The sequence below is a fragment of the Oncorhynchus gorbuscha genome, linkage group LG06 (assembly GCF_021184085.1).
Source record: "Oncorhynchus gorbuscha isolate QuinsamMale2020 ecotype Even-year linkage group LG06, OgorEven_v1.0, whole genome shotgun sequence".
Lineage (NCBI taxonomy): Eukaryota > Metazoa > Chordata > Actinopteri > Salmoniformes > Salmonidae > Oncorhynchus > Oncorhynchus gorbuscha.
The window spans coordinates 15,860,069-15,877,641 of NC_060178.1; the positions used below are offsets into that span (position 1 = coordinate 15,860,069).

Below are 17,573 nucleotides of genomic sequence, written 5' to 3' on the forward strand. Positions count from 1 at the left end.
CCCTCAACGTCTCTCTCTCTCTCTCTCTCTCTCTCGTCTCTCTCTCTCTCTCTCTCTCCCTCAACGTCTCTCTCTCTCTCTCTCAACGTCTCTCTCTCTCTCTCAACGTCTCTCTCTCTCTCCCTCAACGTCTCTCTCTCTCTCCCTCAACGTCTCTCTCTCTCTCCCTCAACGTCTCTCTCTCTCTCCCTCAACGTCTCTCTCTCTCTCTCCTCAACGTCTCTCTCTCTCTCTCCCTCAACGTCTCTCTCTCTCTCTCCCTCAACGTCTCTCTCTCTCTCCCTCAACGTCGCTCTCTCTCTCCTCAACGTCTCTCTCTCTCCCTCAACGTCTCTCTCTCTCTCCTCAACGTCTCTCTCTCTCTCTCCTCCCTCAACGTCGCTCTCTCTCTCCTCTCCCTCAACGCGTCGCTCTCTCTCGCTCTCGCTCTCAACGTCTCGCTCTCTCTCCTCAACGTCGCTCTCTCTCTCTCTCCCTCAACATCGCTCTCTCTCTCTCTCCCCAACGTCGCTTTCTCTCTCTCTCCCTCCCAACGTCGCTTTCTCTCTCTCTCGCTCTCAACGTCTCGCTCTCTCGCTCTTCCTCAACGTCGCTCGCTCTCCCTCTCCCTCAACGTCGCTCGCTCTCCCTCTCCCTCAACGTCGCTCTCTCTCTCTCTCTCCCTCAACGTCGCTCTCTCTCTCTCTCTCCCCCTCAACGTCGCTCTCTCTCTCTCAACGTCGCTCTCTCTCTCTCTCTCTCTCCCTCAACATCGCTCGCTCTCTCTCTCTCTCTCCCTCAACGTCGCTCTCTCTCTCCCTCAACGTCGCTCTCTCTCTCCTCTCAACGTCGCTCTCTCTCTCTCTCTCTCAACGTCGCTCTCTCTCTCTCTCTCTCTCGTCGCTCTCTCTCTCTCTCTCTCTCTCTCTCTCTCTCTCTCTCTCCCTCAACGTCGCTCTCTCTCTCTCTCTCTCCCTCAACGTCGCTCTCTCTCTCTCTCTCTCTCCCTCAACCTCGCTCAACCTCTCTCTCCCTCCCAGTCTCTCTCTTGCTTTCCTCTTCTCCCAACCTTCTCTTTTCTCAGTCCCCCATATTCAGATGCCACTTCTCTTTTTAACTACCTCTCCCGCTCAGACATGGACAGACACCACTATTTTAGGGGTTTGTGTTGGATTACAAATGGTAAAAACGGACATTGAAAAAGCTTGTGTATTTAATTCCCAACAAGGTGTAGTTCTAACAAATGTCCACACGGGAGCATTGTTAGTCCAATACTTGAGTTTTTATCAATACCTATTTACTTACTTACTTACACTTTATTTTGATAAATAAGTTCAAATAATTCATATTTTCCCTGAAAGGGTTTACAAAACTATATTAAACATTTTACACAATTGGGGAACTATTATATAAAATGTAACACAATTTATAGTACAAATCTAGAAAATGCTTGATTTCCAGAAGAGTAGTGTGGCACCATTTTTACTTTAATTTCCTCACTTTTTAAAATTCAAAACATATCCTTTTCCATCAAGAAGGGTCAAAGATATCTAGTTGACTTGTTATCCTGTTTGGTTTGAACCTTTTTAGAGTAATCTTCAACCACTATTTTTACAGTGTGATGTTTTAAAATATTCTGTTTATCACGTTAATTTTCTTTGCCCTGGCCCTCTCATTCAATGGCTATGATTTGCCCTGGTAAGAGCATGCTTTTCTCAGACAAGTGACAGATTAATTGCACTGTGTGTGTTTCCCCCCTCACCTATACTCGAAATGCATATAGTTACAAACAAATTTAATTCCATTGTGTGACTTTGTGACGAGGCCTTTTTTGAATTAAACTTGGCTGCATTAGAGCAAATTCCATTAATAAAACAATGGCCTATTTTTTGAAGTAAGACTATGGATTCTACGATAATGGCGTAGTTTCGAATAGACTGGGCCTACTAATGTAAACAAACACTTGGCAATAGGAAGCGTATAAGCATCATGCATTGTACCAAGGACTGAAAAGTGTCCTACGGCTGCTTGCTGGTCCACACGTCTGGGGCTGTGGATGGCCCGGTATTGTCAGCTGAATGGGATCATGAGCGGCTGAAAAGGGTTTGAGAATGAACAGAAAATCATTTTCACAAGTGGATGATTACTTCTGCCACATCCTAACCCAACTCCCGGAGAATGCCCCAGACTTTCAGACCCGTATTCACAGTGGATCCCAACCGAGACTGGAGGCCTTTTCTTAAAGGGGCAGCCCCTCTCCTTTTGACACATTGTCTTCACAATCTCTTGATTTCCTGGTTTGAATCTCTCATATCCCACATTATTTCCCATTGAGTTCTGTGAATAGGTGATTGATTATGGCGCTTCCAGATGTTAGTGGTCATTGGCTATCTGACCATGCTAACATTTTCCAAGGGAAGAAGAGGCTGCAGGAAAACGTTGGTTTTCTCATGACCTATATCTATTATCATCCGTTGCATAGTGCTTCTACAATTTGGCCGATCACAGTTGGTATTTGCCAGCCATAAAATACCCTGTTGTCACAATATTCATAATAAAATATTTTTGATAAGAACACGTCGATTTATGTTCCTAGTGAATTATAGTTGTTTATATTCTTGGAAATATTTTTTGAAAAGAGCTGCTTAATTTGTATCTTTATAAACAGCCTATATTGGTCACCTTATAATCACCTTCATTTGTATCTTTATAAACAGCCTATATTGATCACCTTATAATCACCTTCATTTGTATCTTTATAAACAGCCTATATTGATCACCTTGTAATCACCTTAATTTGTATCTTTATAAACAGCCTATATTGATCACCTTGTAATCACCTTAATTTGTATCTTTATAAACAGCCTATATTGATCACCTTAATTTGTATCTTTATAAACAGCCTATATTGGTCACCTTGTAATCACCTTCATTTGAGTGTTTTAATATGCCTAGTAGGTATTAAAATTCACATATTAATCGAGACATCTTGTCATTTTTGTAAGGAACTTGTTTTTAATTTTACATGTATTGAATTGAATTTATAGTGAATTGAATTTGCTTTGTATTATGATTAGTCAAATCTAGGCTATAATCCTAAAATTGGTAAATTAATTTGATTTACTGCTTTACAGTAATAAAACATTGTTAAAATGGTTCAAATTTCTGTATTTGTAGGTACCTTTATGCTTTGGGACAGAGAGTTTGGAAACGTTGGAAAAGAAGATATTTGGTTCTTGTCCAGGTATGTTAAATGTCTGGATTCATTTGGGTCTTGTCCAGGTATGTTAAATGTCTGGATTCATTTGGGTCTTGTCCAGGTATGTTAAATGTCTGGATTCATTTGGGTCTTGTCCAGGTATGTTAAATGTCAGGATTCATTTGGGTCTTGTCCAGGTATGTTAAATGTCTGGATTCATTTGGGTCTTGTCCAGGTATGTTAAATGTCAGGATTCATTTGGGTCTTGTCCAGGTATGTTAAATGTCTGGATTCATTTGGGTCTTGTCCAGGTATGTTAAATGTCTGGATTCATTTGGGTCTTGTTCTATTCAGAAGATTAACATATTTGAATACGTCTGCTTGCCAAATGTATAGCTTCTAAGTAAATACATGCTTTTTTTCTAGTGGACTTTAATAGCATTTTCTTGGTGCTGCTTCATTTTTCTGTTGAAATGGTATTTTCATAAAACTTTTGTATTCTATTCTCATTGCTTTCGGTCTGATCTTTAAAAGCTGACATTTCTTCTAGTGAATTAACTGTTTGTTCTAAGCTGTTATGGCACTTCAATCTGTTCTTGCTGCATGTTTTTGTAGCTTTAATTGACAGACAAACGAAAGTTTCCATTTTGAAATCTTGAAGCAACGCATATTGACCATTGACATAATTAGTCATCTAAACGGGAGACAAAAACAGTTGTTGAATGAAATGCAAGGATATATTTTGGACATTAATTACAACCTCTTTTACTATCTCAACTGATTCCCATATTTAAAAAGCATAGTGTGATTATATATTTTTTATGATTCCATTTTATACAGTGTGTGTGAACCCTTAAATGTTGCAGGTCAGCCAATACACCTTTGCAATGTGCAGCTACAGAGAGAGGAAGTCTGAGCCCCATGAACTGATGCAGCTAGAAGGCTACACTGTGGACTACTCTGACCCCCAGCCTGGTGCGCACAAACAAACACACACATATATCCTTCTTATCTCTTATGTTATGTCTGTCTGTCTCTCTGTCGCTGTCTGTCTGTCTCTCTGTCTGTCTCCGTCTGTCTCTCTGTCTGTCTCTGTCGGTGTCTGTCTCTGTCTGTCGTTCTCGGGCTGTCATTCTCGGGCTGTCGCTCTCGGTCTGTCGCTCTGTCTGTCTCCGTCTGTCTCTCTATCGCTGTCTGTATCTGTCTGTCTCTCTATCGCTGTCTGTCTCCGTCTGTCTCTCTATCGCTGTCTGTATCTGTCTGTCTCTGTCTGTCTCTGTCAATCTCTGCCAATCTCTTTCTGTCTCTGTCTGTCTCTATGTCGCTGTCTCTCTCTATCTCTCTGTCTCTCTCTATCTCTCTGTCTCTGTCAGTCTGTCGGTTGCTGTCTCTGTCGGTTGCTGTCTCTGTCGGTTGCTGTCTCTGTCGGTTGCTGTCTCTGTCGGTTGCTGTCTCTGTCGGTTGCTGTCTCTGTCGGTTGCTGTCTCTGTCGGTTGCTGTCTCTGTCGGTTGCTGTCTCTGTCGGTTGCTGTCTCTGTCGGTTGCTGTCTCTGTCGGTTGCTGTCTCTGTCGGTTGCTGTCTCTGTCGGTTGCTGTCTCTGTCGGTTGCTGTCTCTGTCGGTTGCTGTCTCTGTCGGTTGCTGCCTCTGTCGGTTGCTGCCTCTGTCGGTTGCTGCCTCTGTCGGTTGCTGCCTCTGTCGGTTGCTGCCTCTGTCGGTTGCTGTCAGTCGCTGTCTCTGTCTGTCGCTCTCTCTGTCAGTTGCTGTCTGTCTCTGTCAGTCTGTCCCTGTCAGTCGCTCTCTCTGTCAGTTGCTGTCTGTTTGTCTTTGTCAGTCTGTCCCTGTCGGTCGCTCTCTCTGTCAGTCGCTGTCTGTCTCTGTCAGTCTGTCTCTGTCAGTCTGTCTCTGTCAGTCTGTCTCTGTCAGTTGCTGTCTCTGTCGGTTGCTGTCTCTGTCGGTTGCTGTCTCTGTCGGTTGCTGTCTCTGTCGGTTGCTGTCTCTGTCGGTCGCTGTCTCTGTCGGTCGCTGTCTCTGTCGGTCGCTGTCTCTGTCGGTCGCTGTCTCTGTCGGTCGCTGTCTCTGTCGGTCGCTGTCTCTGTCGGTCGCTGTCTCTGTCGGTCGCTGTCTCTGTCGGTCGCTGTCTCTGTCGGTCGCTGTCTCTGTCGGTCGCTGTCTCTGTCGGTCGCTGTCTCTGTCGGTCGCTGTCTCTGTCGGTCGCTGTCGGTCGCTGCCTCTGTCGGTCGCTGCCTCTGTCGGTCTCTGTCTCTGTCGGTCGCGGTCCGTCTCTGTCGGTCGCTGTGTGTATCTGTCGGTCGCGGTCTCTGTCTGCCTGTGTCTGTCACTTTCTGTCTGTCACTTTCTGTCTGTCACTGTCAGTCTGTCTCCCAGTCGCTGTCACTGTCAGTCTGTCTCTCAGTCGCTGTCACTGTCAGTCTGTCTCTCAGTCGCTGTCACTGTCAGTCTGTCTCTCAGTCGCTGTCACTGTCAGTCTGTCTCTCAGTCGCTGTCACTGTCAGTCTGTCTCTCAGTCGCTGTCACTGTCAGTCTGTCTCTCAGTCGCTGTCACTGTCAGTCTGTCTCTCAGTCGCTGTCAGTCGCTGTCACTGTCAGTCTGTCTCTGTCACTGTCTGTCACTGTCTTTGTCTCTGTCTGTCTGTCTGTCTCTGTCAGTTGCTGTCTCTGTCAGTTGCTGTCTCTGTCTGTTACTGTCTCTGTCGGTTGCTGTCTCTGTCGGTTGCTGTCTCTGTCGGTTGCTGTCTCTGTCGGTTGCTGTCTCTGTCGGTTGCTGTCTCTGTCGGTTGCTGTCTCTGTCGGTTGCTGTCTCTGTCGGTTGCTGTCTCTGTCGGTTGCTGTCTCTGTCGGTTGCTGTCTCTGTCGGTTGCTGTCTCTGTCTGTCAGTTGCTGTCTGTCGGTTGCTGTCTCTGTCTGTCAGTTGCTGTCTCTGTCTGTCAGTTGCTGTCTCTGTCTGTCAGTAGCTGTCTCTGTCTCTCCGTCTCTGTCTGTCGCTGTCTCTGTCTCTGTCTGTCCGTCTCTGTCTGTCTGTCCGTCTCTGTCTCTGTCTGTCTGTCTCTGTATCTGTCTCTCCGTCTCTGTCTCTGTCTCTCCGTCTCTGTCTCTGTCTGTCTGTCTCTGTCTGTCCGTCTCTGTATCTGTCTGTCTGTCTCTGTATCTGTCTGTCTGTCTCTGTATCTGTCTGTCTGTCTCTGTATCTGTCTGTGTGTGTCTCTGTATCTGTCTGTGTGTCTGTCTCTGTATCTGTCTGTCTTTGTGTCTGTCTCTGTGTCTGTCTTTGTGTCTGTATCTGTCTGTCTTTGTGTCTGTGTCTGTCTCTATGTCTTTGTGTCTGTGTCTGTCTCTGTCTTTGTGTCTGTGTCTGTCTCTATGTCTTTGTGTCTGTGTCTGTCTCTATGTCTTTGTGTCTGTCTCTATGTCTTTGTCTGTCTCTATGTCTTTGTGTCTGTCTCTATGTCTTTGTGTCTGTCTCTATGTCTTTGTGTCTGTGTCTGTCTCTGTCTGTCTTTGTGTCTGTGTCTCTGTCTGTCTGTCTTTGTGTCTGTCTCTGTCTGTCTTTGTCTCTGTATGTCTGTCTGTCTCTGTCTGTCTTTGTCTCTGTATGTCTGTCTTTGTCTGTCTCTGTCTGTCTTTGTCTCTGTATGTCTGTCTGTGTCTGTCTCTGTCTGTCTTTGTCTCTGTATGTCTGTCTGTGTCTGTCTCTGTCTGTCTTTGTCTCTGTCTGTCTGTGTATCTCTGTCTGTGTCTGTCCGTCTCTCTCACTGCGTCTCTCTGTCTGTGTCTGTCCGTCTCTCTCACTGTGTCCGTCTGTCTCGTCTGTGTCTGTCTCTGTCTGTCTGTTTGTCTCTCTCCCTCTGTCGCGCTCTCTCTCTCTGTCGCGCTCTCTCTCTCTCTCCCTCTGTCGCGCTCTCTCTCTCTCTCCCTCTGTCGCGCTCTCTCTCTCCCTCCCTCTGTCGCGCTCTCTCTCTCCCTCCCTCTGTCGCGCTCTCTCTCTCCCTCCCTCTGTCGCGCTCTCTCTCTCCCTCCCTCTGTCGCGCTCTCTCTCTCTCTCCTCCCTCTGTCGCGCTCTCTCTCTCCCTCCCTCTGTCGCTCTCTCTCTCTCCCTCTGTCGCGTCTCCTCTCCTCCCTGTCGCGCTCTCTCTCTCCCTCCCTCTGTCGCGCTCTCTCTCTCCCTCCCTCTGTCGCGCTCTCTCTCTCTCCTCCCCTCTGTCGCTCTCTCTCTCCCTCCCTCTGTCGCTCTCTCTCCTCTCTGTCGCTCTCCTCCCTCCCTGTCGCGCTCTCTCTCCCTCCCTCTGTCGCTCTCTCTCCCTCCCTCTGTCGCGCTCTCTCTCTCTCTCCCTCCCTCTGTCGCGCTCTCTCTCCCTCCCTCTGTCGCGCTCTCTCTCCCTCCCTCTGTCTCGCTCTCTCTCCCTCCCTCTGTCGCGCTCTCTCTCTCTCTCCCTCCCTCTGTCGCGCTCTCTCTCTCTCTCCCTCCCTCTGTCGCTCTCTCTCTCTCTCCCTCCCTCTGTCGCGCTCTCTCTCTCCCTCCCTCTGTCGCGCTCGCTGTCTCCCTCCCTCTGTCGCTCGCTGTCTGTCTGTCGCGCTCTCTGTCTGTCGCGCTCGCTGTCTGTCTGTCGCGCTCGCTGTCTGTCTGTCGCGCTCGCTGTCTGTCTGTCGCGCTCGCTGTCTGTCTGTCGCGCTCGCTGTCTGTCTGTCGCGCTCGCTGTCTGTCTGTCGCGCTCGCTGTCTGTCTGTCGCGCTCGCTGTCTGTCGCTCGCTGTCTCTCTCTCTGTCGCTGGCTGTCTCTCTCTCTGTCGCTGGCTGTCTCTCTCTCTGTCGCTGGCTGTCTCTCTCTCTGTCGCTGGCTGTCTCTCTCTCTGTCGCCGGCTGTCTCTCTCTCTGTCGCTGGCTGTCTCTCTCGCTGTCTCTCTGTTACTCTCTGTTACTCTCTCGGTCTCCTCTTTCTTTCTTTTAGGTCTCCAGGGCGGTCGAGTCTTCTTCAGTGCTGTCAAGGAGGGTGACCTGGTCGTGTTTGCCAGTGATGACGAGCAGGACCGGATGCTGTGGGTTCAAGCCATATACCGTGCCACGGGCCAGTCATACAAACCAGTTCCACCCACCCAGATCCAGAGACAGAACTGCAGAGGAGGGAACCCCCAGCCAGACGTACCAATCTCACTGCTCAGTAGGTTCAACACAATTGATTCCTTTATTCTAGAAAAATAAGATAATATAAATGGTCATTTGGCTGAAGGTTTTGCCCCAATGGTCTTACGATTAACCCATTTTAATACAGTCTTGTCGGAATCAAACCCACAACTCTATGAAGCCAGCTGAGACGTCGGCATTGTGCGCTCACCTTGTGTATCAGCATCACCACAGTTCGATTGGGGTTGTTTGAAAGATTTCTTCTCTTACATAAATTGTTGACAGAAAGAAAATGAATAAAGGCAAAGAGTGATTGAACATATTCAAACAGATGAATGTCTAACCTACTCAGTTGACTGGAGAGGAGATGAGTCTATAACAAGGTGGTGTGTTCAGTGCTGTAGCCAGAGATAGGACATTAATCGACTGAGATACCACTGGAACACACACCAGCCAGGGGCTAATTTAGCACATTAGCATGTGCTTGTCGGGCCATCGAGTGTGTGGCAACATACAGTTTTCTGCCATCAGCCCAAATACAGGTGTGTGTGTGTCAGAATCCTTTTGATCATTACAATGCAGAGATGTTTGTGTACATTTGTGATTGTGTGAGGTTGAGGACTGGTATTGTAGCATATATATTAGGGCAGTTTGGTGTGTGTTTGTAACCTGTATGAGTACTTCATCATCAGTACCGGAACAGAGTATGGCTTATAGGGGAAAATCAGGATCTTCTTGTTAACTGGGAACAACTCAGAAGTTTGTGTGTGTGTGTGTGTGCGCGTGTGCGCAGTCCACTCTAATGATGGTGTCACAGAGCTCATATCTTCACACACACCCTGGAGGAATTTTCCTCTAGTGTGATTAAGAGGTTAAACAACGAGCCAATCTCTCACACACACACACACACACACACACACACACACACACACACACACACACACACACACACACACACACACACACACACACACACACACACACACACACACACACACACACACACACACACACACACACACACACACACACACACACACACACACACACGGCATGGGTTGTTTGCTATTTGGGTGTTTGTTGAAAGTCAGTGTTATTCTCAAGAAGATTTGAGCCCATTAGAGAATGCCAGGTTGCTGCAACAGTAACAATATCCTTGCGTTGCCTTCAAAGGCTGCATTTGATCATTGGTTTCAGTAATTGAGCACTCTTAAGGCACAGACTCTAGTAAACAACGTGTTTTTGGTTCGCCAGCCTTCAAGGAATCACTTGTTGTTTGCATGACACAACACCATTTTAGTATGTATAGTCAGATGCTGTTGACCGGGTATGAATGTTGTGTGGAGATGTTATTATGTAGGTATGTGTACGTTATAAAGTATGAATGTTGTGTGGAGATGTTATTGGTAGGTATGTGTACGTTATAAAGTATGAATGTTGTGTGGAGATGTTATTGGTAGGTATGTATACGTTATAAAGTGACATTGCTGTATATTTATTCAGGTCATGTTTTTCTGACCATATATATTATAAATGACATACAGAGACTGTTTCTGGTGGAATCTAACTCTTTAAACCCCCTTTTGTTCTAAACAGGAAGGGCGTTTTAGAGAGAGCTGCTCCTGACTCGTAAATCTTTTCCCTTCGTGCTTTGCTGAGATGTGACACAGCCGTCACTTTCATCAGGCTGATCTCTGTCAGTGTTCCTGTCAGTTTCTGTTTTGAAATGCAGGGGTTTGACATGTAGGACTGATGTCCAACCTGTCTGGTAGTTTAAAGCCTCTCTCATATTTTAAATGACAGCCACAACTATTAGGACAGCTGGGACCTCTGAGGAGATTTCTACGTAAGGTGTGTGTGTTTGTCTGTGCATGCATGAGTGTGTGTGGTGGGGAGCGATGCTGATTCTCCGATACCCTGTCTGTCCGCATCTGTCTCTCCCCTCAGCGCCCATGTCCGGCTCGCTCAACCCAGTCCCATTGCTCCGCCTGGTGTACCTGAGATGTTAGCGATCCGCGTCTCTCTCCGCCCGCGTCGATAACCTGTCATCATGGGATCTGCCACCTCACCGGGGCACATGCCACATGGATGTGACTACTGCTGTGACGACGCTGATGGGGCTTAAAATTGATGGATATGAAGAGATTGAGCGCCAAGCTCTCCCTCTGCAACTCTCCCCGTCCCACACCAAGCTGTTCCCCTGTATCCATATCCTCTTCCCTAGTCCCACACCAAGCTGTTCCCCTGTATCCATATCCTCTTCCCTAGTCCCACACCAAGCTGTTCCCCTGTATCCATATCCTCTTCCCTAGTCCCACACCAAGCTGTTCCCCTGTATCCATATCCTCTTCCCTAGTCCCACACCAAGCTGTTCCCCTGTATCCATATCCTCTTCCCTAGTCCCACACCAAGCTGTTGTCCTGTATCCATATCCTCTTCCCTAGTCCCACACCAAGCTGTTCTCCTGTATCCATATCCTCTTCCCTAGTCCCACACCAAGCTGTTCTCCTGTATCCATATCCTCTTCCCTAGTCCCACACCAAGCTGTTCTCCTGTATCCATATCCTCTTCCCTAGTCCCACACCAAGCTGTTCTCCTGTATCCATATCCTCTTCCCTAGTCCCACACCAAGCTGTTCTCCTGTATCCATATCCTCTTCCCTAGTCCCACACCAGGCTGTTCCCCTGTATCCATATCCTCTTCCCTAGTCCCACACCAAGCTGTTCCCCTGTATCCATATCCTCTTCCCTAGTCCCACACCAAGCTGTTCTCCTGTATCCATATCCTCTTCCCTAGTCCCACACCAAGCTGTTCTCCTGTATCCATATCCTCTTCCCTAGTCCCACACCAGGCTGTTCCCCTGTATCCATATCCTCTTCCCTAGTCCCACACCAAGCTGTTCCCCTGTATCCATATCCTCTTCCCTAGTCCCACATCAAGCTGTTCTCCTGTATCCATATCCTCTTCCCTAGTCCCACACCAAGCTGTTCCCCTGTATCCATATCCTCTTCCCTAGTCCCACACCAAGCTGTCCCCCTGTATCCATATCCTCTTCCCTAGTCCCAAACCAAGCTGTTCCCCTGTATCAATATTCTCTTCCCTAGTCCCAAACCAAGCTGTTCCCCTGTATCCATATTCTCTTCCCTAGTCCCAAACCAAGCTGTTCTCCTGTATCCATATCCTCTTCCCTAGTCCCACACCAAGCTGTTCCCCTGTATCAATATTCTCTTCCCTAGTCCCACACTAGGCATAAGGGATGTACTCCTTCAGCTACAATTCATTAACTCCACAGAAACACAACGGTTGTGCTTTGTAACACACACCAAAGTTCGTCTCCACCTTCAACTGGTCTAACAACATACACTCAACGAACACGCCAACATACCCCATACATACATACACACAATACACACACTAATAACTGACCCAACCTCAACACCCCCTGTCTAGCCACGCACACAGGGACAGACATGCACTCTAACACACCCTGTCTAGCCACATACACAGGGACAGACATGCACTCTAACACACCCTGTCTAGCCACATACACAGGGACAGACATGCACTCTAACACCCCCTGTCTAGCCACATACACAGGGACAGACATGCACTCTAACACCCCCTGTCTAGCCACATACACAGGGACAGACATGCACTCTAACACACCCTGTCTAGCCACATACACAGGGACAGACATGCACTCTAACACCCCCTGTCTAGCCACACACACAGGGACAGACATACACTTCACCCCCTGTCTAGCCACACACACAGGGACAGACATGCACTCTAACACCCCCTGTCTAGCCACACACACAGGGACAGACATACACTTCACCCCCTGTCTAGCCACACACACAGGGACAGACATACACTTCACCCCCCCCCCCCTCCTCATGTACAGATAATAGCTGGAAGTTAAAGATGACAGGGATCAATAGGATTTCTCCTAGTGACTGGATAAGTTAACATCACGCCTCCTCCTGCAAGCCCCTCAATCAATACTGTCTCTCCCTCTCCGTCTCATCATCATCTTTAATCTATATCCCTTTGTCTCGGTTTCTGTAGAATCGTCTCGTTCCACCGCGCCTTTCTCCAAATGACATTAAAGAATGTAAAATGACCTACATCGGAATGAAAGGACAGGAGGCCAGAAACAGTGAGGTGAAAGAAGAGTTGATTGTGGGGTTTGCACTTCTGCTGCCTCTTTTAGACAAAAGCAACAAGGAAAGAAGAGGGGAAACACAAATGTCAAAGGGAGCGCTTGCGGCCAAAGCTTTTCTCTGTCCGTACATGAGTGGTGGTGAGGGCAGAAATGGCAGCGTTAATAAAAAGCTAATGCTTGTCTCGGGTGTGAAGCCGCGGGCATCAGAGGCGTGGGGGGGGGGGGGGCTCTACAGCCTTGGTCTTTTGTGGGGCCGTGTGTCATGTGAAGAAAAGTCTGTTCCAAATGTATTTCTACAATACGGGAAAAGAGTGTTAGGCTTTTCATGTGGGGGGGGGGGGGGGGGGCTCGTTCTGCTCGGCACCAGCTTTTAACTGGGACGGGTCTAAAAGGACTGGATCTGGACCTGGACCTGGACACTCATATTTCTTCCTTTCATTTTGTGACCTGGCCTCCTTGTGCCAGCTGTGTGTGGATGGTATGTGCGTTGTTCTGTTATTTCCTGCTCAAACGATGCTCACTCCCTTCCCTGTCCATTCACTAGCTCTTTGTGTGACATACAACATATCCAGGCTTAGAGAAGGACAACGACACGTAGGGCACAAACACGCAGCACATACTGTACACAGGCGCTATATAGGAACAGTCATTGGTCAACACTTATCCACCACTGACCAAATGACTTGGCTTTGCTCAAGTGGTGCTGTACAAAGTGTTGTGACAAGACGTGTTACATACTTGTGTTTGTTTGTGGCACTGTTTTTCCTCACATAGCCTCATGTTGCGGGGGTATCTCAGTTTCTCCTATTTACAGTTGAAATTTGGAACCTGGATTTCACAGAGTATCTCACGCCAACAGAGGTGGGAACTAATAACCAAAGCAGCGAAAACTGACGATGCCAATCCAGTCAAATAAGAATTCCCTCCTCTTTTTACACTTCTGTTACACGGTTGTACTCAAAGGCGTGAATTATGTTCCATCGTTCTGTCTCCCCGACCTCCACGTCAGTGTGTATGTTGTGATTTGGACTGGAGGAGTCTCACTCTGCTACCAGGTGTTGCAAAGATACACTCCATTGTTATTTTTTTGATTGACGGAGATGAATGACGGAATGGATTTTTTTTTGTTCAACTGTTTCTCTATAGCTCTAATACTCATTCGGTCTCTTTGTCTCACCCACTCTCTGTCTGCTTTCTCTCTGACTCTCTCTCTCAGGTCTGGATCGCTCTCAGAGGCAGGGGGTAGAGGATCTGATCTCTGCGGTGCCCTGTCGTTTCGACCATGCCGCCTTGTTCCCCATGCTGCAGAAACAGACTCTACAGCACCGGATGAATGACTCCTTCTCCTGCCTGGTGAGCGAGAGCGAGAGATTGTCCATTATTGAATGTTTATTTATATGTCAGACGTTTATGAAAAAAATAATTGTAGTGCAAGCCAGCGCAAAGAAAGGAGACAGGCTTCCAATTCTGGAGAGAGGGAGGGAGTGGGAGAGAGGGAGGGAGTGGGAGAGAGGGAGGGAGTGGGAGAGAGGGAGGGAGTGGGAGAGAGGGAGGGAGTGGGAGAGAGGGAGGGAGTGGGAGAGAGGGAGGGAGGGGGAGAGAGGGAGGGACGGGGGAGAGAGGGAGGGAGGGAGTGGGGGAGAGTGGGGTGGGAGGTGGGGTGGGGTGGGAGAGGGGGTGGGAGAGGGAGAGGGGTGGGAGTGGGAGAGGGGTGGGAGTGGGAGGGGGAGTGTGAGAGTGGGAGGGAGTGTGAGAGTGGGAGGGAGTGTGAGAGTGGGAGGGAGTGTGAGAGTGGGAGGGAGTGTGAGGGAGTGTGAGGGAGTGTGAGAGTGTGAGGGAGTGTGAGGGAGTGTGAGGGAGTGGGAGGGAGTGAGGGAGTGTGAGAGTGTGAGGGAGTGTGAGAGTGTGAGGGAGTGTGAGAGTGGGAGGGAGTGTGAGAGTGGGAGGGAGTGTGAGAGTGGGAGGGAGTGTGAGAGTGGGAGGGAGTGTGAGAGTGGGAGGGAGTGTGAGAGTGGGAGGGAGTGTGAGAGTGGGAGGGAGTGTGAGAGTGGGAGGGAGTGTGAGAGTGGGAGGGAGTGTGAGAGTGGGAGGGAGTGTGAGAGTGGGAGGGAGTGTGAGAGTGGGAGGGAGTGTGAGAGTGGGAGGGAGTGTGAGAGTGGGAGGGAGTGTGAGAGTGAGGGAGGGAGTGGGGGGAGAGGGGAGGGAGTGGGGGAGAGAGGGAGGGAGTGGGGGAGAGAGGGAGGGAGTGGGGGAGAGAGGGAGGGAGTGGGGGAGAGAGGGAGGGAGTGGGGGGAGAGAGGGAGGGAGTGGGGGAGAGAGGGAGGGAGTGGGGAGAGAGGGAGGGAGTGGGGGAGAGAGGGAGGGAGTGGGGGAGAGAGGGAGGGAGTGGGGGAGAGAGGGAGGGAGTGGGGAGGGAGAGGGAGGCCGAGAGGGGGAGTGGGAGAGGGAGGCCTCGCAAAGGCTTTATCTTTTAGACTCTGAGTGCAGCAAGAGACTCATGCCTTGAGGGTTTGGGAGCTCCAACACTCAACGAGGGGGGATAAACGGTGCTAATCAATACTTCCCAAATAAAAACATGACCCTCACAGACCTCTGCTGAGCCTATTTAGTGGAGAGGGGGCCACAGAGAATGAGTAAAGGGGGAGGTGGGTGTGGACATGGCCATATGTACCATAGTGGTCAATTCCCTTTCAAATCCAGGAATTGCGCTAAACCCAGAATATGTTAAATATAGTCGTGTAAATAGGCCATCTTTCAGATTTAGAATCAGACCCAATCCCTTTATACACTGAATGTATAAAACATTAGGAACACCCTACGTAATATTGAGTTGCCCCCAAATTCCCTCAGAACAGTCTCAATTCGTCAGCACATGGACTCTACAAGGTGTCGAAAGCTTTCTACAGGGATGTTGACTCCAATGAGTCCCACAGTTGTGTCCAGTTGGCTTGATGTTCTTCTTGATACACACAGGACACTGTTGAGTGTGGAAAACCCAGCAGCATTGCAGTTCTTGACACACTCAAACCAGTGTGCCTAGCACCTACTACCATACCAAGTACAAAGGCACAAATGATTTGTCTTGCCCATTCACCCTCTGAATGGCAAACATACACAACCCATGTCTCAGTTGTCTCAAGACTTTAAAATCCTTCTTTAATTAACCTGTCTCCTTGCCCCTGGATTCAGCTGGTCAGTCTGTCATAGAAAGAGTTGAGATTAAAAAGAGCTCTGAGCATATAGTCCTACTAATGATTCAACTCAGACGAACACGGGATGAGCGCTCCCTCCACACACTTTTTCATGTGAATGGCTTTGGTAACGACGAGGGCTTTGTCAAGGACTTTGTGTATCAACTTATAGTCTCTGTTGAAGCCACATTGAGAACGACAAGGCCTTAGGAACGTCTGTTAAGAAGTAGGGTCAGCCCTTCTGATGGTAGATCAGATCTGGGTTGTCAAACTTTAGAAACTCACATTTCTTGTCGTGCTTATGGAGTTTCCGACTGTGAATAGAATCCTGCTGTACATCAACACTTTGATACAGTGGAACAGAGTGGCTGGTATGTATTTTCATCTAACAGTGGATAAACCAATCAGGTTCTTGGCCTATACTTCAACTTGCATTAAATGAACTGTTCTTCTACTTGAGAAAAAATACATTCAAGTAGCAGTGCCTCTAATAAGGTAACATTACTTGAGTAGGATATTTCGTTACTCTTTTCACTCCTGCAGACCTGAACCTCATGCGTGTTTGTGTTTCCTGTCTGTGTGTGTTGGTGCAGTGATTTTGAACTGGTGGGTCAAGAGCCACATTCAGGTCACGGAACGTTTTGAGTCACTGTATCCCGACCTATATGTACACGTCTACCTCAATTACCTCCTACCTCTGCACATGGACTCAGTACTGGTCCCCTGTGTCTAAAGCCAAGTTATCCTTACTCAGTACTGGTACCCCGTGTCTAAAGCCAAGTTATCCTTACTCAGTACTGGTACCCCGTGTCTAAAGCCAAGTTATCCTTACTCAGTACTGGTACCCCGTGTCTAAAGCCAAGTTATCCTTACTCATTACTGGTCCCCTGTGTCTAAAGCCAAGTTATCCTTACTCAGTACTGGTACCCCGTGTCTAAAGCCAAGTTATCCTTACTCAGTACTGGTACCCCGTGTCTAAAGCCAAGTTATCCTTACTCGGTACTGGTACCCCGTGTCTAAAGCCAAGTTAGCCTTACTCATTACTGGTCCCCCGTGTCTAAAGCCAAGTTATCCTTACTCAGTACTGGTCCCCTGTGTCTAAAGCCAAGTTATCCTTACTCATTACTGGTCCCCTGTGTCTAAAGCCAAGTTAGCCTTACTCGGTACTGGTCCCCTGTGTCTAAAGCCAAGTTATCCTTACTCGGTACTGGTCCCCTGTGTCTAAAGCCAAGTTAGCCTTACTCAGTACTGGTCCCCCGTGTCTAAAGCCAAGTTATCCTTACTCAGTACTGGTCCCCTGTGTCTAAAGCCAAGTTATCCTTACTCGGTACTGGTCCCCCGTGTCTAAAGCCAAGTTAGCCTTACTCATTACTGGTCCCCTGTGTCTAAAGCCAAGTTATCCTTACTCAGTACTGGTCCCCTGTGTCTAAAGCCAAGTTAGCCTTACTCGGTACTGGTCCCCTGTGTCTAAAGCCAAGTTAGCCTTACTCGGTACTGGTCCCCTGTGTCTAAAGCCAAGTTAGCCTTACTCGGTACTGGTCCCCTGTGTCTAAAGCCAAGTTAGCCTTACTCGGTACTGGTCCCCTGTGTCTAAAGCCAAGTTATCCTTACTCGGTACTGGTACCCCGTGTCTAAAGCCAAGTTATCCTTACTCATTACTGGTACCCTGTGTCTAAAGCCAAGTTATCCTTACTCAGGACTGGTACCCCGTGTCTAAAGCCAAGTTATCCTTACTAGGTACTGGTACCCCGTGTCTAAAGCAAAGTTATCCTTACTCGGTACTGGTACCCCGTGTCTAAAGCCAAGTTATCCTTACTCATTACTGGTACCCTGTGTCTAAAGCAAAGTTATCCTTACTCAGGACTGGTACCCCGTGTCTAAAGCCAAGTTATCCTTACTCA

The 17,573-nt window shown here is 48.3% G+C and overlaps 1 protein-coding gene across 7 annotated transcripts in view; it reads left to right on the forward strand.

Annotated features, from left to right (window-relative positions):
* cadps2 (Ca++-dependent secretion activator 2) overlaps nucleotides 1–17,573 on the forward strand; it is a 325,603-nt gene that overhangs the window by 138,451 nt on the left and 169,579 nt on the right. For all 7 annotated transcript variants that reach the window (XM_046352457.1, XM_046352453.1, XM_046352452.1 and 4 more), the window contains exons 9-12: nucleotides 3,157–3,223; nucleotides 4,045–4,153; nucleotides 8,144–8,353; nucleotides 13,698–13,834. In XM_046352457.1, coding sequence (XP_046208413.1) covers nucleotides 3,157–3,223; nucleotides 4,045–4,153; nucleotides 8,144–8,353; nucleotides 13,698–13,834 — 523 coding nt within the window. The remainder of the gene's footprint in view (nucleotides 1–3,156; nucleotides 3,224–4,044; nucleotides 4,154–8,143; nucleotides 8,354–13,697; nucleotides 13,835–17,573) is intronic.